This window comes from Chenopodium album, chromosome 20 (assembly GCF_948465745.1).
Source record: "Chenopodium album chromosome 20, dcCheAlbu1.1, whole genome shotgun sequence".
NCBI classification, from domain to species: domain Eukaryota; kingdom Viridiplantae; phylum Streptophyta; class Magnoliopsida; order Caryophyllales; family Amaranthaceae; genus Chenopodium; species Chenopodium album.
Window position 1 is genome coordinate 31116195 of NC_137853.1, and position 27118 is coordinate 31143312.

Consider the following 27118-nt stretch of genomic DNA (forward strand, 5'->3'; position numbering starts at 1 on the left):
TTAAAAAGTACATTAAAAGTACATAAATAACTAGAATGGCTAATGACAGTATAAATTCATTTAAATAACAGTATAAATAGTCCAAACAACGTTATACATATATATACACCATCGATATAGGTTAAAACAATATAAATACGTGCAATGACAGTATTAATAACGTAATCACAGTATTAATAACGTAAATAAAGGAATATTAACTACCTCATGTTTTGTATCCTTTAATTATAGGTGGTTTACGTTAACAAGATACTAATCTATCTTTTCCGTGTTAACAATATGCTTAAATTGAGAATTATGAATATTCCGTTCCTTTTAATATAAATAAAAATAATATTAATATAGCATATCATTACATTAATGACGAACAATCTTATGATTTGTATCAAAATGATCAGTTCCATTTAGGTGTTGTTCGGTTGATGTGGAAATAATGAAATTCTATACGTCTCGGAAAGACGTTCCTTTCAGTTTATGATATCGTTATGTAGTGAATATGATCTTGTTAATTTGTTATGGTTACCATATCATATCAACTACATTAACTACGTAAACGCTTAAGATAACATTATTAAGTCATTTTGATTTGTAATGTATATAGTTATCGTTATTAAGTCATTTTGATATTCAGTTGTATATCGTTACGTTTTAGAGTTTTCGATTACTTAATGACATGACCAGTTTCTCAGATTTGATCATGAGTCTAGTTGAAATACTGCTGAAAATTACTGTCATATTAGATATGTATCAAGTTTTCTTACAGAAATTATGTGTTGTGAGGAAAAACGCAAATCTGCATCCTCGTGAATGACAAATAAAGAATCAAGTTATAACATCTGAATGTGAGAAGTGACAATGCAATATATTTTATTAAAAGAAGAGATTGTACAAATCAGACAGTCTTACAGATATATGTTCAATACAATTACTTATACTGTCATTTAACAAATTTATACTTCAGCACACATAATTTACACTGTACGTTTTGCAAGAGTAACGGCACTAATGGAGTTCGCGTGGCTCACGCGAGGAATCTAATTTCGCATCTTTGACTGACCATACGCAGCGATTTGACAATTGTTTGGTGAAAAGAATCTAATAATTATTATTTGAAATTTTTACTAAATAATGATAACGCAAATTTTTGATGTCATATACACTTAAATGTGTGTCATTCTCGTCTAAAATAATGTTTATCAAGGCTCTTTAGTACTTCATCAATACTCTACTCAACGACCTCCTATGTTTAATGGAAAATTCTACGCATACTGGAAGAACAGAATGGAGATCTTCATCAAAGCTGACAATTTTCAAGTCTGGAGGGTCATCGAAGTTTAACCAAAACCAATGCTGCAAATGAGGTAGTTCCTAAACCAATGTCCGAATATGAAGAGGAAGATTTTGACAAAATGGAAATGAATGCCTTAGCTGTTAAGTTACTTCATTGCAAACTTTGACCACATGAACACAACCGTGTTATGGGGTGCAAGAATGCTAAAGAAATCTGGGATTTACTTTAGGTTACCCATGAGGGAACCAATGAAGTCAAGCATTCAAAGATTGACTTGCTAATGTCAAAGTATGAACGCTTTGAGATGCAACCCAAAGAATCTATACAAGAAATGCTTACTAGATTTACGAACATTATAAATTAGCTAGTATCTCTTGGTAGAAAAATTCCCACAAATGAAAAGGTGAGAAAGGTGCTTAGAAGTCTGCCTCAAGATGAGCGTTGGAGAGCCAAGGTGACTGCCCTCCAAGAGACAAAGGACTTCACGAAGTTCAATATTGAACAGCTTGCTGGTTCTCTTATGACTCATGAATTACATCTGGGAACTAGCAACAATGAAGGAGTCAAGAACAAGGGGCTAGCACTGAAGGCTGACCAAGAAGATTCTGAAGTGGACGAAGAAGAGGTTGCAATTCTTGTTAGAAGATTCAAGAGGATGTTCAACAGGAACAACCGGAACTCAAGGAATTTCCAAAAGAAGACTTCTAACACCAAGCCTGACTATGGTTGTCACAAGTGTGGATCAACAGATCACTTCATCAGAGATTATCCCCAGTGGGATATCGAGAAGGGAAAAGGCAAGGCTAAGGAACAAGGGAAGGAAAAGTACAAAAATCCCTTCTCAAAGATTGATGTCAAGAAAGCGATGATCGCTGCCTAGGGTGACTCTGAAAGTGAAGAAGATGAGGATCAGCCGGAAGAGGAAACCGCAAACTTATGCTTGATGGTTAACTCAGATGACAGAAGAGCCTATCTTAAGGAACTAGAAAAGGAGATATGTGATGTTTAATTAAATTCTGTTCAGCTTAAAACTTTGTCTAAGGAAGTGTTGATTGATTTATTGATCGAAATGGAAGAAAATTTGAATAATGAATGCATGCAGAAAGATGAATGTCAAAATGTTCTAAAAATCTGGAAAGATCACAGTGCTTGGCTGGAAACAACTCGTAATGATATCCAAACCAGATTTGGAGAGTTATATGACAAACATCTTCTAATAACTGAAATGCTTGAAAGAGTTAAAAAGGAAAACGTCTTGTTAAATGTGGAGCTTTCCCAATACAAACTTATCAATACTGATATTAGCTCTAGCAGTTCCTCTAACGATCCTATGCAGAAATTTAATGCTGATTTTGAAAAACTCAAGATAGATCTTGATAATTTAAAAACTCATAAGGACCGTCTTGAAAAGGAACTGCAAGGTAGAAAAAATAGAAGTATTGATCCTACTGCTACTCCAAAATGGATTAAAGATGCCCAAGTCAAAAGAACTGAAGGACTTAGGTATGAATCAAGAAGAAGGGAAAACAGAAAAAATATGTGGACTTGCTAAGTAGCAAAGTTTGTACTTTTTGTCGGAAAACTGGACATTTACATGCTGAATGTAGAAAGAAAAAAGAACATGATAAAAGAAATGTTAAGCAAGTGTGGGTAAAGAAAACTGATATTGCTTCTACTTCAAAGGAACCCAAGGATCCCGGGGTTCCTGAAACTAACGCTTGAGTTTTCTTGCAGGCCCTAGTGAGGGGGAACAACCTATGGTACCTTGACAGTGGTTGTTCAAAGCATATGACAGGAGACAAATCAAAAATCCTTTCACTAGAGGCCTATCCAGGAGGAACTGTGACTTTCGGAGATAACATGAAAGGAGAAATCATTGCTAAAGGCAAAATTGGAAAGTCCACCTCCCATGCAATAGAGAATGTGTTCCTGGTCGAGGGCTTAATGCACAATTTGCTCAGTATATCACAATTTTGTGATAAAGGAAACTCGGTAAGCTTTACTTCAGATAAATGCCATATCTTCAATAATAAATCAGGAAAGGTTATTCTACAAGGAACAAGAAAAGGAAATACTTACATAGTAGATCTTGACTCAATCCCAAAGAGTAGCCTTACATGCTTGAGTGTTATTGAAGATAACTCTCTACTCTGGCACAAACGTTTTGGACATGCTAGCTACTCTTTAATTGATACGCTCAGATCTAAGGACTTGGTAGTAAGACTTCCCTCTATCAAGTTCCTGAATGATAAAATTTGTGATGCCTTTGTAAAAGGAAAGCATGTACGTAGCTATTTTAAATCTAAAAAGATGGTGAGCACTTCAAAACCATTAGAATTAATTCATATGGATTTGTGTGGTCCCATGAGAGTTCAGAGTAGGAGTGGCAAGAAATATGTGTTGGTTATTGTTGATGATTACTCTAGATATACTTGGGTGATTTTTCTAACAAATAAAGATGAGACATTTGATGAATTTGTAGCATTTGCCAAACATGTGCAGAAAACAAGTGGATTCTCTATAATCCTTTTAAGATCTGACCATGGTACAGAATTCGAAAATTCAACGTTTGATGAGTTTTGCAGGTAACAAGGCATGAATCATAATTTCTCTGCTCCTAGGACTCCTCAACAGAATAGGGTAGTTGAAAGAAAGAATCGAATGCTCGAAGACATGGCAAGAACAATGTTGATTGCAAGCTCTCTGCCAAGGAACTTCTGGGCAGAAGCAGTCAACACAGCATGCTACATTACCAATAGGGTAACCATCAGGGCAATAACAAACAAAACTCCCTATGAACTGTTCAAGGGAAGGAAACCAAATATCTCTCACCTCAGATCATTTGGGTGTAAATGCTTTGTTCACAACAATGGCAAGAAAAACCTAGGAAAATTCGATGAGAGAAGTGAAGAGGCTACATTCCTTGGCTATGCCTCAAATAGCAAAGCTTACAAAGTTTATAATAAGAACTCATTGTGTGTTGAAGAAAGCATTCATATTATCTTTGATGAATCTAACTCATTTATGAATGTACAGGAACAAGAGGATAATGATTTTGATATAGTATTGATAAAGAACAGGGAAGAAGAAGATGAAATCCAAAAGCAAACCAGAGAAGAGCAAAATGTTCCAGACCAAAACCAAAAAGAGAATGCTGAAGTTCCTCCAAAAGAACAGATCAATGAGGAACCAACAAATGAAGAAGAAGGTGAAAGAACAGAGCAAGAAGCTCCTGAAATAGGAGTTCCAACAAGGGAATTTCAGCCTAATCCCTTCAAATACCAAGGATCCCATCCCACTGATCTCATCATCAGTGTTATTGGCAAAGGAACTCAGACAAGATCTCAGATGAGGAACTTCTACGAATTTCATGCATTTCTCTCCATTATAGAACCTCGGAATCATCAAGAAGCCTTGGAAGATGCTGACTGGATCGTAGCCATGCAAGAGGAACTGAACGAGTATGAAAGAAAAGAAGGTTATTGGACTTAAGTGGGTGTTCAGGAACAAGCTAGATGACTATGGAACAATAGCCAGGAACAAAGCTCGTTTGGTTGTGAAAGGCTACAATCAACAGGAAGGTATTGATTTTGAAGAAACCTTTGCTCTTGTAGCTAGATTAGAAGCTATTAGAATACTTATTGTTGTTGCTTCTTTCATGGGTTTTAAACTCTATCAAATGGATGTGAAATGTACTTTTCTCAATGGTTACTTAATGGAGGATGTGTTTGTTGAACAACCTCCAGGTTTCGAAAATCCAAAATTTCCTAATCATGTTTTCAAGCTTGATAAAGCCCTTTATGGACTTAAGCAAGCACAAAGAGCCTGGTACGAAAGGCTCTCTAAGTTCCTTTTGCAAAATGATTTTAAAAGAGGAAAAGTGGACAAAACTTTGTTTTTAAAATCTCAAGGAACTGATCTTTTAGTTGTACAAATTTATGTGGATGATATTATTTTTGGTGCAACTAACGATGTCTTGTGCAAGTACTTCGCTGAACTCATGAGCGGTGAGTTTGAGATGAGCATGATGGGAGAATTGAATTTCTTCCTTAGATTAAAAATCAAGCAGACCGAGAAAAGAATCTCAATTCATCAACAGAAGTATGTCAAGGAACTGCTGAAAAAGTATAACCTTGATTAGGCTAAAGCAAACCATACACCTATGGGAACAGGCACAAGACTGGATGATGATCCAACAGGAACAAGTGTGGATTAAAACATGTAAAGAGGCATGATAGGTTCCTTACTATACTTAACTACTAGTAGACCTGGCATTGCTTTCAGTGTTGGATTGTGTGCCAGGTTTCAATTTAACCCTAAGGAATCTCACCTAACTACTGTAAAGAGGATTCTGAGATACTTGAAAGGAACTGATGATTAATGTATCTTTTATCCTAGAAGTGATTCTTTTGAGCTAAAAGGTTTTGCAGATGCAGATTATGCTGGAGACTTAGTCAATCAAAAAAGTACATCAGGTATGGTCCAGTTCCTTAGGCCATGCCTAGTCTCTTGGGGGTCTAAGAAACAAAACATTGTAGCTCTATCTACGGCTGAAACAGAATATGTTGCTGCAGCCGCATGTTGCTCACAAGAGCTTTGGATCAAACAACAACTTAGAGACTTTGGTATGAAATTTGATTGCATTCCTATTTTCTGTGATAACACAAGTGCTATTTGTATCTCTAAAGATCCAGTTCATCACTCTCATGTTAAGCATATTCATATTAGACATCACTTCTTAAAGGATAACGCTGAGAAGGGCTTAATAAAATTAGAATTCTGTGAAACTACTAATCAAATTGCTGATATTTTGACTAAGCCCTTAAACAGAGAAAGACATGAGATGATGAGAATGGAGCTTGGAATGATTAAGTTATGTTGAGGAAAAGCCTTGTTGTTCCCTCAGGTAAAATCCCTAAACTAATGTACATTTTATCTTACACAAAATGATATGTTTAACTACATAGATAAGGCATGAGAATCAAGCATATATAGTCTCAAAGTTGTACACAAGTAAAATGATAATTCTTGACGTCCTTGACTGATGGCATGAGCTATGTTGACTTGTTCCGTGTATCAATTTGGATATTCACAAGTATATCTTTTTCAACAAAAATTATCGTTTGATTTAAATTCCAATATTTTGTATTTATCTCATCAAACACATTTTATCTGGTGAATACATAAAATATTCATCTAATTTTGTTGAAGTGATCCCTTTGCATGCAAAATACATTTAACTTTCGAGAATTATCTTTTTAGTTTTCCAAAGCTTTAAATACAGTGTCTCATCATCATTATTCACCTCACCTACCCATCACCCTGAACGGACACCTCACATTTACCACTACAATAAAAAGGATGGGTGAGTTTGGAAATTTTACACCACTCAGATCAATTATTCACCTACCTTACAAAGAACCTCGCTCTTACTCTCCCATGGATATCTCACCAAAAGATGAAACCCTAGCCAAAGATCAAGCACCCACCGTTCAGATTTAAGAAATCTCTACAGAAACCGCAAAATCCACACTAAACCAACTCCTTCTAGAATACCCTGCCTCACCTCGCTCTACTCCCTCGGAAAAAATGGCGGAGGAACAAGAGGAAATCAAAGAAGAAGATGTGGAAGAATTAGGGGTTTCGTACAAGAACAAGTCTCCTGCTATGAAGAGACTTGAGGAGATTGCGAAGCACTTTGTGACTGGTTTGAGTTTGAATCTCCCCTGGTGCAAAGCTTGTAAGTTCAACGAATTTCTCGATCTTATTGATTTTCAAAATTGGACTTATATGTTGAGTGATAGTTTCAATAAAACCTTGTATGCTGGTGCTCTGAAGGAATTTCAGAATAATTATAAGTATGAAAAAGGAAAAATCATGCGTAAAGTGCAAAATAAGAAAATTGAATTTGATGCAGCATATTTGGCTGAATTATTTTAAGTGTCGAATGTTGGTTATGAGTTGTATATCAAAGGTTCTGTTCAAAAACCCCTTCCTGACATCAATATTGACTCCATTGTTGAACACTACCAAGGAAATCCTAAGCTTACCTATGTCAATCACAACAACTTCAACCCTCTCCAAAAATTACTCTTCGAAATTGTGCACAATGATATTGTTCCTCGAACCCAGAAAAGAGATTCAGCCAACAAGCTTGACAGTATCTTTATGTACTGCCTTGAACACAAATTTCCCATCAATTTTCCTTCCATTATGATCCAACACCTTGACCATTGCCTTCCCAGAGGCTGGAAAATTAGGTATGGAAACCTCCTCACCACTGTCTTTGAAGACTTTGGTGTTGATCTCTCAAAATATGAACCCTTGCCTCTCAAAAATAATGAATTTGTGCAAAGAGTGTTTTTTTAAATTCGAGGGTTACATGTGGTTTATGGGTGTTTGTAGGAGATACCTGTAGAAGAGGAAGAAATGGAAAAGCCCTCAACTGAGGGGGAACAAGTGGAAGAAAAAGTTGATGTTAAGGAAAGGCAGGAGGAAGAAGAAAAGAAAGAGAAAAAGAGAGAGAGGGAGAAGTCAGAAGAGGTACAGGATGTGTAGGAAACTGGGGTACAGGAAACAGGGGGAAGGAAGAGGAAAAGTTTGAGGCTGTCTCGCGAAAAGAACCCCAAGGAAGTGGAACCTGTTCATATAGACTTGGGTGATCCTGAAATGGAAAAGGCGACAGTTCCTACACCACCAGAGTCCCCATCAAGGTATGTTCCTGCAGGTATGGGATTTGCAGCTTTCAGTTCACTAGTGAAGCTTAATGAGGCATTGGCGATAGAGTTCAAGAAACTGAAGGAGGGGTTGGGAAAGGTTGCTTCTAAGCTCGAGTCAAACACCAGCAGGTTGGATGCTCTGGAGCAGTCTGTTTCTGGGTGTGCTTCTGATGCTCGAGCTCTGCTTCTCCAAGTTACTCAGGCTAGAGATGAAGCGGTCAAACAGGTGGTGGAGCAGATTGAGAAGAAGCTGGATGAGCTTGCTCCTGAAGAAGACGAGGCCTAAACCTGTTCCTTGCCCTACCAGCCTATGATGATGATGATGTTTCTATTTTATTTTTCTTAGTTTAAAACACTTTTCTTTTGGGTCTGTAACTAAAACAGGTATTATATGCTTTCTTTTGGTTGAACTTGTGGATTTGGTACACTTTTGGCCGATGTTTTTACATTGGTTTTGGATTAATATGTTTTATTGTTATCTTGTGCGTTTGCTTGCTATGAATGTTTATATGCTCTCTGCCTTATCATTAAACCATGTTATGGTGCTGTGTTTGAGATAATTTGCTATATACATTGTGTTTTTGATAATGAGAAAAGGGGGAAAGTACACAGGCAAACTACTTAACACTTAATCATCCATCTCCTCAACTTTTGTGTCTCTCTGGTTCTCAGTCAGCTATAAAACGAAAATCTTTTTCTTTGTCTTCTTATTATTCTTACAGTAGTTTATAGTATAGCAGTCTTTTGTATTCTTTTTCTTTTAACAGTTTGCGTTGTTTGTCATCATCAAAAAGGGGGAATATTGTTGCCCTTGATGTTTTGATGATAACACAAGATAAACTTATGATTGGACTAATGTCTTTATAAGCTGTATAGTTTGGAGATTCAAGTTGCAGAGTTATTTGAGACAAAGGAACTGGAGCTCAAAAAGCAAAAGACTGGTTGCAGTGTTCCTTGACAGGAACGGAAGCTTCGGAGTAAAAGCAAGAGAATGAAGACTCAGAGTAGAGGCTTCTTAAGAGAATTGATAGAATCTAAAGTATTTTTATTTTAGGTTTTATGTAAGTGAAAGTAATTTGAAGTTGGATACTTAGTAGAATGCGCATAATATTTTGCAAAAAGATAGAATTTAAAGATTGCTTAATTATAGGAATGTTTGTTTTGAAAAATATCTTTTTCTGATTTATTGTTTAAATGAATTTCTTCTTATTTTCGGAAAATTATCTTTCAAAAGGATTATGCGACTAACTTCCTAAACTTGTGCAATTGATGTGGATTAAGTCTTCTCCATTAAACGAAGAAACTACTTCTAAGTGGTTCAACGTGCCCTGAGTTTTAGGACATGATTGAAGCAATAGAAGTGGTGGAGAATAGTGGCGTTGATATGCAGCAGTAGTGGCGTAAGTGAAGGAAGGTATGGCGTTGTATTCAAGCCATGTTTTTCTATAAATATCGAAGTTGTTTTTTTGGAACATTTCACCCTTGCTTAATCATATTTTCTATCTTCTTAGTTTTCTAAAAAGAGTCAAGTGTCGCATTCTACTTTAGTTGATAACTTTGTTATTTTCTTTCATTAGAGTATTTCTTTCCAAGAGGTTTAATTGGGGATTGGGAGTTTGAGTGAACTTTAAAGAAGTCATTACAGAAAGAGTGTGAAGAGAAAGAAAAGAGAAGAGTAGTAAGTTAAGGGACTTACTGCTGGGAACTCAAAGTTCGTTGAGGAACTTGGAGATAGAGTCTTTAGCTTGTAATAGGTTGATTGCCCTATTCTAGTAAAGAATCTTTCCTAAAATCCCAAGTGGTCGTGGTTTTTCTTCTTATTAGGGCCAAGAAGTTTTCCACGCTAAAATCTCTTTGTGTGACTTTGAGTTCCTTTAGCTTAGTTTTTACATTTCCGCAAAAAGTTGTCTAATTCCTCCCATACTACAATTCACCCCCCCTCTTGTAGTATTCTTCTAAAGTAACACGGTGAACCGGTGCGAAAAGTAGGCAATGCCAGCGGTTTTGAACCGGTGCGATTGTTTTACATGTTTCGCACCCCTCAATTCTAGACCGGTTCAAAACCGGTGCGAAAAGGGGGTTTTGAACCGGTGCTGATTCATATTTTTCTACTAGTGATTGTGCATTAATAATCAACCAACATAGATTAAACAGGTTTATGATTAATTTGATGTATGTATGTTGATCAAAAAGCACGCATGAATATCAATAAGGATTAAGTAGAGGCCTATTCAAGGGCGGGTTCGACCTCTTTGAAAGTCAAGTTCGTACCATCATCCCCGAACATCCTGTCATGGTTCCACACCACTATAGAGTTAGCAATATCTATGACTGTGAATAGGGTGTAACCTTCACAATCGTGAACGGTTTACAAGTTCCTAAAACTTGTTGGCGATTGTCTTTCTCTAGCTTCTTTTCCTAAGATCGCCGACATGCCTAAAAACATGACCTACATGTAGGGCAAGGAAAAATTCCCTACAAGGGTTTTGAACTGCTTGGCAATTGCTTTTTCTACTAGTGTCATAATAATGATTGCCCTTGGACTGGCTTAGGTGTGCCCTTCCCTTAGGCTAAAGTGCCTTTGGCAATTTTAGATTGCCTGTAGTTCATTCGTCCGTCCAATTATGTGGCCGGATGAATTTAGGGATTAGGGTCTTTTGAAATTACGAGATCGGCCATGGAGGCCGAATACCCCAATAGTCATGCCCTATTTTTAGGCCGAGTTGCTTAGCTGGGAGAGACCTTGTTGTGCTTTTCTTCTGGCCTTTTATCCTTGCCCCATTCTGGGGCTGAGTTGCTATGTTGTGAGTAACCATCATTTTTGTTTCAGGCTGCATTTTTGTTCGGCTTTTGTTGCTCGAACATAACCGTTCATTTAATCATAAATTTGCAATAAAAATTAAATATAAAGAAATAGATAACAATGTATGACATTTAATTAACTTTGTAAAAATTACGTAGTTTTGGCCGTAGGGCTTTAATTACATGGCTCGGTCGCTAGACCTAGTTGTATTTACAACTTTTTGGCTAAGTACAAAAAACTTTATACATAATATTCTTTGAGGTTGTCCATATTCCACGTACGAGGAATTGGACGGTCGTCTAAGGCTTCGAGACGATAAGTGCCATCTCGTACTTCTTTGCTGATACGGTAGGGCCCTTCCCAATTAGGGGTTAGCTTGTCGTCTTCTTTTGCTCAGACCACTGCTTCTATTTTTCTCAACATTAGGTCCCCCATCTTAAGCGGCCGCTTAGACACTTTTCGGTTATACGCTCTTTTCATCCTTAGACGATATATCTCATGTCTAAGCGCTGCATTGCCCCTAGCTTCTGGAAGGAAGTCTAAGGCAGTCTTCATGGCCTCCCAATTGACCGATTCATCATGTAGCATAACTCGTAGAGTTGGCTTATACATTTCAATTGGGAGCACGGCTTCAGCACCATAGACGAGAAAGAATGGGGTTTCTCCTGTGGAGCCCTTCACTGTTGTTCGAATGTACCATAATACATTAACCAACTCGTCTGCCCATAGGCCGCCTGCTTTTTCAAGCTTTTGCTTGATGCCATTAGAGATCAGCTTGTTGTAGGCCTCCACCTGGCCGTTGGCTTTTGGCCGGCTGACCGAAGCAAAGTAGTGTGCTATGCCCTGGTCACTGAGCCAATCTCTGAGATGGTATGTTTCAAACTGTGGCCCATTATCGAACACCATATATTGTGGAACACCAAAGCGAGTGATTTGTTCTTCCAGATGAAGGAGGACATATCTTTCCATTTAATGCTTCAGACTTTCTCTGCTTCTACCCACTTGGTGAAGTTGTCAACTGCCGCCAACACATACCGTCGTTGCCCTGATGCTGGAGTATAAGGCCCAAAGATGTCCACGCCCCATTTGGCAAAGGGAAGAGGACTACTTATAACCGATAGGCTGTTTACCGGACAGTGTATGAGGGTTGCAAATCTCTGGAACTTGTCACATTTTTTCACCATTTACATGGCGTCCGAATTCATGGTCGCATAGAAATACCCAAGGTGGACTACTTTTTCAGCTAAGGCTCGTCCGCCAATATACGATCCGCAATGTCCCTGGTGGAGGTCATCTAGAACTTCATGCCCCCTTTCGGGCGTAATACACTATATATGGCTTGACAAATGATTTTTTGAACAAGTCTTCCCCCTTCATTTTAAACCATGACGCCTTTTTCTTCAACTTCCAACTCTCCTTTGGGTCATCCGGAAGAATTCCCTCTCTCAGGTAGGAGATAATTCCGTCCATCCACGTAGAGCTTCTGTCAATGGTTTGAATACACTCGGCATGCACATCAATACTCCATTTTTCCTTAACTTCCCACAACACTAATCTCGAAGTATCGCATGATGCCGAGGAGGCAAGTTTTGACAATGCGTCTCCTTGATTGTTTTCAGATCGGGGACTTGTTGCAATTAACCATATGAAGATATTTCATCATTGTCGGCTCCCTAGCTTCATAGTCACCATTCACTTGGCTGACTATCAGCTGGGAGTCTGAACACACATCAACCTTCGTTGTTCCTGCCGCCTAACACATTCTAAGGCCGGCTAGGAGAGCTTCATACTTGGCCTCGTTGTTGGAGGCTTGAAACTGAAATCTCAATGCATATTCAAACTTATCCCCCTCCAGAGATAGATAGATGATACCAGCACCACAACCGGTCGTTGTTGCACTTCCATCCATAAGCACTTTCTAGACCTGATCCCCTGCCGGCTGCCCATCCGGCCGTGTCATTTCTGCCAAGAAATCTGCAAAGTCTTGACCCTTTATTGCTTTTCTGGGTTCGAATGAAATATAAAACCCTCACATTTCTAAGGCCCATTTGAGCATTCGGCCACTTGCTTCAAGAGTTGTGAACGGTTTCTTCAATTGTTGGTCCGTGTAGACTATAATTGAATGAGCAAGAAAGTATGGTCTTAGCTTCTTTGACGCCATAAATAGTGCCAAGCCGAACTTCTCAATGGGTGGATACCTCAGTTCGGCATTGTGTAACACATGGCTAATGAAATACATAGGGATCTAGTGGTCTTCCCTTTCAACAAGTAGGACGACGCTTAAGGAGTGATCAGAAATTGCAAGATACATGTACAGCTTTTCATCTTTGAGTGGACTGACAAGTCGAGGGAGAGTGTGCAAATGATTTTTTAACTGAGTAAAGGCTTCTTTGGCTTCCTTAGTGCACTCGAACATAGCTTTCTTCTTGATTGTTTGGAAAAAATAGCGACACTTGTCTCCTGATCTTGACAGAAACCGTCCGAGAGCAGCTAAACAGCCGGTCAGCCGGTCAGCCTCTGGAAATCTTTTACAGTTTTGGGAAATTTCATGTCTAAGACCGCTTGAATCTTCTCAGGGTTACCTTGAATGTCGCGCTGGTCAATTAGAAATCTGAGAAATTTGCTGGACACAACACCAAAGACACATTTCCTTGGATTTAACATCATCTTATGCCGCCTGAGTTTGGTAAATGTTTCTCGGAGATCACTCAAATGGTCGGCCGACTTCTTTGACTTAACAATCATATCATCAATGTAAGCCTCCATGTTCCACCCGATCTGATCTCTGAAGACCGCATGCTCAAGTCGCTGAAAAGTGGTTGGGGAATTTTCCAAGCCTAACGGCATGACATTATAACAGTACAACCCCTGTTCGGTCACAAATGCTGTTTCATCTTAATCTTTTTCCCACAAAGTGATTTGATGAACTTCAAAATAGGCGTCCATAAAGCTCATCAAGGCATGCCCGGATATTGAATCAACTAAGCAGTCAATTTTAGGCAAAGGAAAACTTATTTTTGGACATGCCTTGTTGAGATCAGTGTAATCAAAACACATTCGCCAAGTTTCAGTCGTCTTCTTGACTAGAACTACATTAGCCACCCGATTAGGGTAATTGCATTGCCGAATGAAGCCGGCGTCTAGCAATTTTTCCACCTCGGCCTCGGCCTCGTCCTCCTGATTCCTTTTTTCGCCATGATTTCTCTTCTTCTACCGGATATGCTTAACTACAAGGGTAATCGCTAGCTTGTGTACGGCCAAATCTGGGCTTATACCCGGCATTTCATGAACTTTCAAAGCAAATACATCTTTGAATTATCTCAACAAATTTACAAAGTCATCACCAAGCAGGCCGACTGCCATATTGCCAACCTTGACTGTCCGATCAAGCTAGTCCGGGTCCAACACTATGTCCATATGATCGCCAGCTGGCTGCGGCCTCAAGTCTTCTAGCTGGCCGACGGTCATTAGCTGCTATGTCAGCTCCTTCTTAATAGACTAGCATTTTTTGTCGACCCGCTGTGTTTGGAGTGACCCATTTTTTGAGTTTTGCTCGGACACCCGACCATGTCCAAGTGACGTGGGTTTCACGACCAGCTGGTTGTAGTCTTTTGCCATCACTTGGTCTCCATGAATGGATCCTACCTTTCCGTCCGACCGTACAAACTTCATATGCTTTAAATGTGGGACAATTACAGCCTGTGCTGAGTTTAGAGTCGGTCGGCCAATGATGACATTGTAATCGGTCAGTTCTTTAACAACTAGGAATCACACAACCATGTCTATTCCTTCTCGTTTGGGACCAAATCGGACGGGCAGATCTATCTGGCCTACTAAGTGAATAATACTTCCTCCAAACCCTACCAACAGGTAGGAGATATCTTTCAAGGCATCCTCTGGAAATTGCAAGTTCCTTAGATAAGCTAGGCTAATTATGTCGGACGAGCTGCCCGTTTCTATTAGCACTCGTCCAACCTTCAAGTTTGCTACCTTCACAATGAACACCATAGGATCATCATGGGGGGCTTTGAATTTGCCCCTGTCTGCCTCACACACCGTAACCTCAAGAAAAGGGTTCAACTTTAACATCATTGGTGTGCATCACTTTCCCAACTTGTCTAGCATCCTCTTTGATTCCCCTCATGGTTGGGCCACCTGCAGCGAAGCTGCCCAATATGACGACCACAAACCCTGAGTCTGTGTTATTCCCATCCTCATCATCTTTTTTCTTTTCTTTCTTCTTCTCGGACTTATTGTCCGTCCGGGAGTAGGCGAACTTAGACTTCAATGCATACGAGTTGAGCTTGCCCTTCTCGGCTAGCTTATCCAACAACCGTTTTCGATAATTGAAATCATTCGTATCATGCCCCAAATCCTTGTGGTAATGGAAATACTTGCTCTTGTTTCTGTACTGGGCTGGCCCCCTCAAAGGCTTAGGGCTTCTCAAACATGAACTTGTCCTTGATTTCAATCAAGATAAAGTAGCAATCTTTTTTGAATTTATATTGTGGTTCATACGTCTTGGCTTTCTTAGATTTGGACGGCTGAGGGTCAGCCACCCAAATCTCTTTTCTTTTGTTGTTTGCTTCTTTCTTTTTGCCAGTCAAGTCTTGATGAGAAGGAGGTTTTTCTAAGGGCCCTTGGCCGGCTCTTCCACTTTTATAAGATAACAGAAATCAGATGCTTCAATGTATGACTCGGCTTCCCGCAGTATGCCTACGTATGTTCGAATCTTTTTCCTAATCAAATCAAACATAAACCCATTGTGCCTTAATCCTCGAAGGAACTCCGAGTAGGCCAGCTCATCAGAAAAATTCTAAATTTTCGCCTTCTCCGTGTTAAATGTTTGGACATATGAACGCAACCCCTTTTTCTTTCCTTGGACAATAGTTTCCAAGTTCAGACTGGTCTTCCGAGGCGGTATATTGTAGGAGAAGTTTCCAACGAATAGCAAGCTTAGAGTAGTAAAGCAATTTACGCACCCGACCGGCAGACTGTTAAACCAGTCTTGGGCCACACCCTTGAGAGTGGCCGGGAAGCATTTTCACCAAGTGGCATCATCCACATTTTGCAAGTACATCAAGCTCCTGTACGAAGAGATATGCTCTTCAGGGTTGCCCATGCCATCGCAGGCACCCACGAGTACACTTTTCACTTTAGCTGGATAGGGAGAGTTGAGAATTTCTTGAGAAAACAGAGGCGACTTGTCACCTAGAGTCAACAAGCGCAATTGTCAATCAATATGCTGAGGTTGGATGGCCTGTCCAACCAGATGTGATACCTGGTCGTACGGTTGGCCACAGTATCCGTACTGCTTGTACACCGGGGGAGTAGGCGGCAGGACTGCACCATAGTTATGAGGAATTTGAAACTGAGCTGAGTGAGGTAGAGGAATTGGTGTTTAAGTGTGATGGGCTTGACTTTTATTTGTCCTGGCCGAGCTGGTATGCTTGGAGGGGGTATGGTATGACAAGTCATCTAGCATGGTGGGAGTGGTAGCTGTGTCTAAATAGTAGGACTGGACGGCTTGCTCCTGCCGTTTCTGCCTAAGATAATCCCTAGCATCCTTAAAGCGTTGGGACGGCTCATTTGGCTACCTAAAAGGCTGCTTGGTTTACCCCTCAGCCGACTTTGTTTTCTCAATGAGCTTCGACAAGTTAGTCCAAGGCACCCTGGGTGACCTCGGTTGTCTCCTGAACAGGTAGCTAGCTCCCACATGCTCAGTATTTGCCGCTTTGCCATGGGGTTTCTTTTTGGTGCCTTCTCCTTCTTTTCTAGGCGGCTACCTAGAAGAAGAGGCTATCCTACCCTCAAGTTCCTTCCGGAACTTTGCTTGAGTTGCCTGCAAGGAGCCGGCCGTTACAGGGGTTTCCTCAGCCGGGTGAAATGAAGCGGTCAGAGGATCATTGTTGTTGATAGTGACCTCAATATTCTCTACGTGTTCGTCCTCACCAGGACCGGGTGTTTGACCATCTTTAGCCATTTCAAACGTGTATCCCCAAAACGCCGCAAAATGTTTCAGGGTTTTTTGGAATCCCTCGGGATACAGGTCTAGAATATGCTCGGACGGCCGCAGACACCTACTAAATAAAAAATATTCTGGTGACGGAATATTCGCCTCCGACGGTCAATTTAGTAACCGGAAAACGAAGAATTTTAGAGAGAGAAAGGAGAGAGAAGTTAGAGCAATTTAATATGCCTTGAATGATATGTCTCAATCCACTCCTCCCATCATTAATGATTGGGGTATTTATAGGGGTGGGAAAGAGTGCCCTCTAGGGTTTGATGACCTAGAATGGTGGGCACTGATTGGCGGCGCAATTAGGCAAGGACACGTGTCCTTAAGGGGCGCCGTTTTGGCGCTTTTCTCGGGAATTGGGCCTCCTGATGTAAGGAAGCCTTCTCTTTGATTCATGTGCTCCTATGTTGCCGTGTGTCATCCTCCTATTGGGACAGGTGTAGCCTTTTCATTGGGCCACATGTCACCGTAGGATTGGACCACATGGTGGGATATTATTACCCTAAACACATATCATGGTTGAACCAAAAGCCAGAAAAATCTGTTATCTATGTAAGTTTTGGTAGCTTAACAATGTTCAAAAAGGATTAGTTGATAGAACTTCGGGTTGGGCTAGTCCAGAGTAAGAAGTACTTTAATTCCTTTGGTTTGTAAGTCCCAATCTCATAACAAAATGTGACCAAGATAGTCTAATCCAAGATGATATCTTGGAGGGGATCAAGCAAAGGGGATACATGGTAGGTTGGGCACCACAGGAGGAAGTTTTGGCTCATCGAGCCATTGGTGGATTCTTGACACATAGTGGATGGAACTCGACACTAGAGAGCATTGTAGCTGGGGTACCAATGCTTTGTTGGCCTTACTTTGCTGATCAACAAGTGAACAACTTATTTGTAAGTGAAGTCTCGAGGATTGGCCTAGATATGAAGGATACATGTGATCGAACTATAGTAAAGAACATGATCAATGATCTTTTGGAAAGGAAGAAGGATGAGCTACAAGGGTCAATGAGTAAAACGTTGATCATAGCAAAGAAGGGCATCAGTGAAGGTGGGTCATCTTATTCAAATTTTAACTATCAAATCGAGGAAATAAAGGGTTGATCAAGAAAGAGGAACATTTATTAGATTTCATTGAAGGTAAAGAGGCTACTAACTGTAAATTGTAATTCGGTTAAGACCCAAAGTAAACATCAGCTTCCACCTATTAGCATGTCATTACTTCTGACTTCAATTGTAATCTAGTATTGCCATTTAAGGGGCTTCAAGATGTTATTTGTGTTGGAGTTCAAAATTTTATGGTAAAACTTATGAGAGTAGATGAGACGTTCATATATATACCCAATCTATCGTTATAGTTTGGTTTACTACTTTGTTCGTTTGATCAAATTGTTTTGTTTAAATCCATTCTACATACTCTAACTTACACTCAATTTTTGAGGAATCCGTTTAACCAAATAAAATCATAAAGCATAATGTAACTTGGTGAAAGTTTTTTTTAGCCTTTGATGAAATTAAAGTTTATGAATTTTCCAAAAATATTGTCCATATCATCATAAATTATGCGGACCAAGACCCAAACTTTACTACTCTTGTGTATAAGTTGGTTAACTTTTATTAGAAAAGTGATTTGAAATTACACTACAAGAAAAGGTCACATTTACGACCAACTATAACGACCATACGTGTTTCTGGTCGCAAGTAATAAGCAATAGCAACCAGATTATTAAACTGTAATAAACAAAAAGTATTTGCGATAAGTATGAAAACTCGTCGCAAAAACTAAAAGCATGAAATTTTCGCTGAAAACCAAAGCGGGATCTTTCCTGGTTTGTAATGAAATCATTTTTCACTTGAAATTAAAAGAGGGAAAATGATAAAATCCCTCTATCCACATCTATTGTTTATCAATTAAAAACCTAGCTAGCTAGATCTGCTTTCTCTCTCCTCTCAAACAGCTACACCTGTCCTCCCCTTTTGAGGTTTTTCCTTCCTCTTCTAGATCTCGCGACCGTGGCTTCTCCGTCCTCCTCTAGATTTAATCAGCGGCTTCGCACCAGTGGAGTGGTGGTGTGAGGTGTTCGCATATGTCGACTATCGCTTACCACCGTCCTCGCCGAGTTCGTTGTTGGGTTTAGGGGTGTACAAAAAAAACCCGGACCGGCTTGGACCGGACCGGACCGTAAAATTCAGGTCCGGGGGTGCCGGTCCAGGTCCAGTCCGGTCCGGACCGGTTCACCCCTAGCTAGGCCCCCTAGGGGTATACATAAAATACCTGGACCGGACCGGTAGATTCAAGTCCACTACCGGTTCACGCAAACCGGTCCAATCCGGTTCAGGTCCGGTCCGGATCTGGACCGGTGTGCACCCTAGTTGGGTTCACGCTGATGGTGTCGTGGCCTGTGGTTAGTATTACTGTAAGTTCTCTTCTCAAATCTCAATATTAATATTTGATATATGAGTAATTTGAGTTATTAATTTTTTTTTTCTTCGGAAGCTTGCTGATTTGCTTAATTTTCGATTTGTTTGCTTTTTTACTTGTTCACAATGGTCAAGTGGTGGTCTATTTTTTTCTGTTATTTTTTTATTTTATTGATTTACTGTAAATTGAATTGGTAATGAAATTACAAGTTTAATAAACAATTACTTCACTTTTAGTTCATACTCATGCTTGAATATTACTGTGTAATTGTTGAATACTCATATTTGTATGGAATTTGGATTGAAGTTTGGTACAAACAACACTAGTACATATGTTGGTGTTTAAGATAAATAAAAGAGCACATACCTATTATTCGTGTGTCTGACTATGGCTAATCTAAATTATAATTGTTTTTTATTTGGTGTTTTAGATTTATTTTTTTTGGAACTTAATTAAATTTGGGTGAATAATTAACAATTAAAATTGAAAAAAGAATGGGCAAATAAAACAAACTTTTAAGATGTGATGACATAAGGTGGTATTTCAATATTTGAGCAAGCTACTGCAATACTCCATTATCGACTCAATTGTACATTGCCTCCTCTTTGTGTGGTGATTAATTGATTTCGTTTTAATACATAGTAATATACGGAGTAGTATTTAATTTTGATTGTAGTGGGTGTTTTGAGTTGATTTACGTCCCTTTCTAATTTTTGGTGTAGATTAATAATATTCCTTGTGTTTTTGGATAAATGCAAGTTGTTGTAGATCACAATGAAGACAACTTTTGAAGGCTCGACAATGCTCAACACATTCTTTGAATCCTCTACTCTAGATAGATTAATACTTTTGTCATCTTTGATGAAAAAAATATATGTTTTGGAAAATTAAATTGAAAAAATAAAAGTGGACATTTAATTTGTAATAACAAAAAAAAAAAAAAAAAAAAAAAAAAACCACATATTGATCTTGTGATTAATAAAAAAATAACGACGTGAAATTTGGTTGTAATTATAAATTTATTCGTCGTGGAAAAGTACCATTAAATTGTTGAAAATAAGAATTGCGACAAGAAATCTGGTCGTATATACACAATGGCGACAATTTTTGTACATTGTCGCAAAAACCTAATTACGATGAGTCATCGAAACTCGTCGTCAAGTTTTTCGCGACCAAGCCTATAGCGATGACCAACGACCATAAGCGTTTCCCATCATAAAAGCCCTTCCAGGACCAAATTGGGCTCTTTTACAACAGGAAATCTCGTCGTAGATGAGCCTTTTTCTTGTAGTGTTATGATGTCCGTAGAGTTGAAATATATGAGACGTTACATCCTTGTCTTATGCTTAACTCATTTTTAATGTAATAGAACCTTATCATAAAGTATTATTAGCCTTATAGAAAGTATGTAATTATAATTTATACTAATACATTAAAAAGCATTTCTAAACAAGTTTAGGTGCTACATGACACTCTCCTTTTACATATTTTATCCTATGTCACTCACATAAAATTAGAAAAATATAACATAGTTTAAACAATATTTGATCTTGTGCGATTTCTAATGTTATCTTTTTACATTAAAATATTATTAAATGATAATAAAATTTATGAACGGGTTTCCACCAAGGGGGAGATCCTACGAGGGCACTGGCGAGCCTAAAAGCTACTAATATATTAAAAAGTGTTTTGAGACCATCAAGAAATGAATATAAAATCTTGCCATCTACTCTAGCCTCCAGGTGGGTGTTTCTCACAATATATATATTTATATTTGTTAAATTATAATACATCCATTCAAAATAATTGACGTAGTTTGACATTTTGTATTCATCTATAAGCTTTAACCCTACATTAATGTTATAAAAAAATAATAAAAAAACACGCAAAATGATGTTAAATTAATATTAAAATATTTTTTCATGATATCAACTTTTTTTTATTATTTTTACTAACGTAAAATTTCATATGGAGTATGTTAATAGTCAAACTTATGCATTAGCGTGTGTGCTTGTTCAAAATTATAAAACATAAGGAGTACTATATAATAACGAGAAAATAATTTATTTTATCAAACGAGGCCAAACTAAGTAAATAAAGCTATTAAAGATTATCATGTAGACATGTACGCAAGATATTAAAACAAAAAAGGCATATTCACCCATCTAATACATGAAAAGCAGTTTTTTTTTTTTTTTTATTTTACTTTATTTTATTTATTTATTTTTTTTATTTTTGTTTTGTTTTGTTTTGTTTTGTTTAAGTAATTGTAGTGCTAATGATGATGTTTCTTTTGTATTCTCCATAATTTAATAAATCAATAACTATATCCTAAAAGCGAAACCAGAAATGACACATGTCATCTCCTGTTTAAAAATTTTCACGTCCATTTTACTTTCCGTTTTTAGGCAAATTCTTTAAGGAAATCATTTTATAATAATCCAAAATATCTTTCTTCCAATTAAAATTCTTAACAATAATAATTCTCCATATAAACCCTATTAATATATTTTTACATATACGTAGTATTTTATATTAGGTATTTTTTTTTGTAAAAAAATGAATGTATTTTAGGTAAATATTATTAAACAATACTGCTCTATATTATCTTAGTTTTCGATAATACTATTAACTTTAAAAAAATGAATGTATTTTAGGTAAATATTATTAAACAATACTGCTCTATATTATCTTAGTTTTCGATAAAACTATTAACTTTTTTCTTCCAATTTTGTTACTTTTGCAATAATGTTTAATTCAATTAAAAATAAAATCATTTTGTGAACACACACATATATACACTTTATTTTCTACACATAAAAGTCGTATCAATAATAACGTAGCATGAGCGGGTACTATCCTTAGAATTTTATGTCTTTAAATAAAACCTCATCGACCTTTTTTTATTTAAAAAAAAAAAAAAAAAAAAAAAAAAAAAAAAAAAAGTCTAAGTGTCACTAATCTTGACATTGGTATAGCGTGCTGCTGCTGCTGATGCGATGCTCGTGCTAGGCGCAGCCCAGCATGCTACTACCTCGCGCGCAAGGCTTAGCTAGCATGTGCTGTTGGCCTTGGTTGCGATTGTGCGAGCTGGTTGCTGCCATGCCTAGCATGTGCGGCTGGCCCTTAGCAGGCCTTGCCTTGCACGCATGGCTGGCTCGGCCAGCATGCTCGGCCACGCTAGGCATGCTGAGCTTGCGGGCGAGCCTTTGCCTTGCGGTAATGGCTCTGACTAGCCATGCTAACCATCCTAGCCCTCGATTGGCTAGTCCACTACGAGGCTATGATTTTCTCGTACGATGACTTGTTGTTTGCTTGATTTCTCGTCTCGTCGATTCCTAAATTCGACTTGACTTACGACGCTCGATTTTCGACGCTCTAAGCTCGGAATCCGACGTCTATGTTCGTAATTGTAGACACCTGAAATGTCTCCCCAAAACCAAACCCGATGATGAACAACCTTTCACCGCCATCATTGGTCGGGTCGAGTATTTAATCTCGGGAGTGATTAAAATCCATGTAAAGTCAAACATATTCAGTCAACAAATCAGTCAAACCATTTATTCAAACTCAGTCCAACTCATATCCTAGCCCAACCCCTTTTAATTCATTTCGTGTTAGTTATTAATTAAGCCCGATTAATAAATAATAAAAACCCTAAGCCTGAAATTAATCCGGAATAGCTGAAACGACGCATAATATATCACGTACTTAATTATTAAGCAAGGAATAAATGAATCTGGACTGTTTTCAGGAAAACATGTGGACCGTGTCACGGCAGACACACCGCGTCACGGTATTCCGCACCGCGTCACGGTATTCCGCGCCGTGTCGCGGTATATTGCACCGTGTCGCGGTATATTGCACCGTGTCGCGGCACACATGCCTTGACGCGACATTTTTCTAGGGTTTCTCTGCGGCGCCTTTTCACTTCTAGGGTTCCGTGCTTCACCCCTCACATTTTCTCTATAAATACGAACCTGATTTCTCCAGTTTTGGGGCACCAAAAAATCATTCTCTTTCTCCCTGCACCAACAATAATTCTCTTCTCTCTTTAGCATAAAACACTAGCCACCCTATTCTCTCATAATACTTCCCCTAAGCGCTCCAAGGAGTCCATACTTGACCCGAATTTCTATACTTAAACCAAGGCGTGAAAGGTAGAATTAACTGAGGGTTTGGACCAAATCAACTCTACTTTTCATTTAATTTAATTCAATTTGATTTATTATTTATTGAAGTTACTGGCAGTTTATTCATGATGTAGCAATTCAAGGAAACGCGGAACGTGAGTAGCTAATTCACTTAATTACTCTTTTTATTATTCTTGTTGCTAGTATCATGATTAGGTTTATCATTATTTGATTTGGCTAACGTTATTATGGTTAAATTGCTTCCAATGCTGATGTTGATTCTATTATATTTATTGATCACCGTATTGCATGTTTAAAGGGAATATGTAATTGAATATCACGCCTAATAAGATAATTTGGACGACCGATTTAGGTTCCTTTTTAATCTTGTTGTTTAATCGAAGTGATCACGATATTTTTGAATTATATGTTGCATTAACATTAAATCAATTTAGCTTAATATTAGTTTGGAGCAAATTGAATCTTTGTTTGCATGCCTTTGAGATCGCAGGAATCACTTTTCACAAAAAGAATCGAGTAGAGGCCAATACGGGCGAATGTGACTCCATGACTCACTTCGTACCATCATCCCCGATCCTCCTTTCGTGGTTCCGAACCATATGGAGTTAGTAATCTCATGGATTATGAATGGGGTGTAACCTTCACGGGTCAATCGTTGTTGCCTTTCGTTGTCCCTTAATCGTGGTTGCCTTAAATGATTCACGGGTCAATCGTGGTTGCCTTAAATGATGATTAAGACCCGGATCATTTAAGGCAACCACGATTAAGGGACAACGAAAGGCAACAACGATTGACCCGTGAAGGTTACACCCCATTCATAATCCATGAGATTACTAACTCCATATGGTTCGGAACCACGAAAGGAGGATCGGGGATGATGGTACGAAGTGAGTCATGGAGTCACATTCGCCCGTATTGGCCTCTACTCGATTCTTTTTGTGAAAAGTGATTCCTGCGATCTCAAAGGCATGCAAACAAAGATTCAATTTGCTCCAAACTAATATTAAGCTAAATTGATTTAATGTTAATGCAACATATAATTCAAAAATATCGTGATCACTTCGATTAAACAACAAGATTAAAAAGGAACCTAAATCGGTCGTCCAAATTATCTTATTAGGCGTGATATTCAATTACATATTCCCTTTAAACATGCAATACGGTGATCAATAAATATAATAGAATCAACATCAGCATTGGAAGCAATTTAACCATAATAACGTTAGCCAAATCAAATAATGATAAACCTAATCATGATACTAGCAACAAGAATAATAAAAAGAGTAATTAAGTGAATTAGCTACTCACGTTCCGCGTTTCCTTGAATTGCTACATCATGAATAAACTGCCAGTAACTTCAATAAATAATAAATCAAATTGAATTAAATTAAATGAAAAGTAGAGTTGATTTGGTCCAAACCCTCAGTTAATTCTACCTTTCACGCCTTGGTTTAAGTATAGAAATTCGGGTCAAGTATGGACTCCTTGGAGCGCTTAGGGGAAGTATTATGAGAGAATAGGGTGGCTAGTGTTTTATGCTAAAGAGAGAAGAGAATGATTGTTGGTGCAGGGAGAAAGAGAATGATTTTTTGGTGCCCCAAAACTGGAGAAATCAGGTTCGTATTTATAGAGAAAATGTGAGGGGTGAAGCACGGAACCCTAGAAGTGAAAAGGCGCCGCAGAGAAACCCTAGAAAAATGTCGCGTCAAGGCATGTGTGCCGCGACACGGTGCAATATACCGCGACACGGTGCAATATACCGCGACACGGCGCGAAATACCGTGACGCGGTGCGGAATACCGTGACGCGGTGTGTCTGCCGTGACACGGTGCACATGTTTTCCTGAAAACAGTCCAGATTCATTTATTCCTTGCTTAATAATTAAGTACGTGATATATTATGCGTCGTTTCAGCTATTCCGGATTAATTTCAGGCTTAGGGTTTTTATTATTTATTAATCGGGCTTAATTAATAACTAACACGAAATGAATTAAAAGGGGTTGGGCTAGGATATGAGTTGGACTGAGTTTGAATAAATGGTTTGACTGATTTGTTGACTGAATATGTTTGACTTTACATGGATTTTAAGCACTCCCGAGATTAAATACTCGACCCGACCAATGATGGCGGTGAAAGGTTGTTCATCATCGGGTTTGGTTTTGGGGAGACATTTCAGGTGTCTACAATTACGAACATAGACGTCGGATTCCGAGCTTAGAGCGTCGAAAATCGAGCGTCGTAAGTCAAGTCGAATTTAGGAATCGACGAGACGAGAAATCAAGCAAACAACAAGTCATCGTACGAGAAAATCATAGCCTCGTAGTGGACTAGCCAATCGAGGGCTAGGATGGTTAGCATGGCTAGTCAGAGCCATTACCGCAAGGCAAAGGCTCGCCCGCAAGCTCAGCATGCCTAGCGTGGCCGAGCATGCTGGCCGAGCCAGCCATGCGTGCAAGGCAAGGCCTGCTAAGGGCCAGCCGCACATGCTAGGCATGGCAGCAACCAGCTCGCACAATCGCAACCAAGGCCAACAGCACATGCTAGCTAAGCCTTGCGCGCGAGGTAGTAGCATGCTGGGCTGCGCCTAGCACGAGCATCGCATCAGCAGCAGCAGCACGCTATACCAATGTCAAGATTAGTGACACTTAGACTTTTTTTTTTTTTTTTTTTTTTTTTTTTTTTTTAAATAAAAAAAGGTCGATGAGGTTTTATTTAAAGACATAAAATTCTAAGGATAGTACCCGCTCATGCTACGTTATTATTGATACGACTTTTATGTGTAGAAAATAAAGTGTATATATGTGTGTGTTCACAAAATGATTTTATTTTTAATTGAATTAAACATTATTGCAAAAGTAACAAAATTGGAAGAAAAAAGTTAATAGTTTTATCGAAAACTAAGATAATATAGAGCAGTATTGTTTAATAATATTTACCTAAAATACATTCATTTTTTTAAAGTTAATAGTATTATCGAAAACTAAGATAATATAGAGCAGTATTGTTTAATAATATTTACCTAAAATACATTCATTTTTTTACAAAAAAAAATACCTAATATAAAATACTACGTATATGTAAAAATATATTAATAGGGTTTATATGGAGAATTATTATTGTTAAGAATTTTAATTGGAAGAAAGATATTTTGGATTATTATAAAATGATTTCCTTAAAGAATTTGCCTAAAAACGGAAAGTAAAATGGACGTGAAAATTTTTAAACAGGAGATGACATGTGTCATTTCTGGTTTCGCTTTTAGGATATAGTTATTGATTTATTAAATTATGGAGAATACAAAAGAAACATCATCATTAGCACTACAATTACTTAAACAAAACAAAACAAAACAAAACAAAAATAAAAAAAATAAATAAATAAAATAAAGTAAAATAAAAAAAAAAAAAAAACTGCTTTTCATGTATTAGATGGGTGAATATGCCTTTTTTGTTTTAATATCTTGCGTACATGTCTACATGATAATCTTTAATAGCTTTATTTACTTAGTTTGGCCTCGTTTGATAAAATAAATTATTTTCTCGTTATTATATAGTACTCCTTATGTTTTATAATTTTGAACAAGCACACACGCTAATGCATAAGTTTGACTATTAACATACTCCATATGAAATTTTACGTTAGTAAAAATAATAAAAAAAAGTTGATATCATGAAAAAATATTTTAATATTAATTTAACATCATTTTGCGTG

At 38.1% G+C, this 27118-nt stretch overlaps 1 protein-coding gene across 1 annotated transcript; it reads left to right on the forward strand.

The window, feature by feature from the left end:
- The first annotated feature begins 17566 nt into the window (after positions 1–17566).
- Positions 17567–17935, forward strand: LOC145597022 (7-deoxyloganetic acid glucosyltransferase-like). Its single transcript, XM_081653203.1, has one exon. The coding sequence runs from the start codon at positions 17567–17569 to the stop codon at positions 17933–17935; it is 369 nt and encodes a 122-aa protein (XP_081509329.1).
- Positions 17936–27118: the final 9183 nt, after the last annotated feature.

Excerpts from the sequence above, each read along its gene's own strand:
- LOC145597022 (XM_081653203.1), top strand. The coding sequence starts at position 17,567 with ATGGTAGGTTGGGCACCACAGGAGGAAGTTTTGGCTCATCGAGCCATT.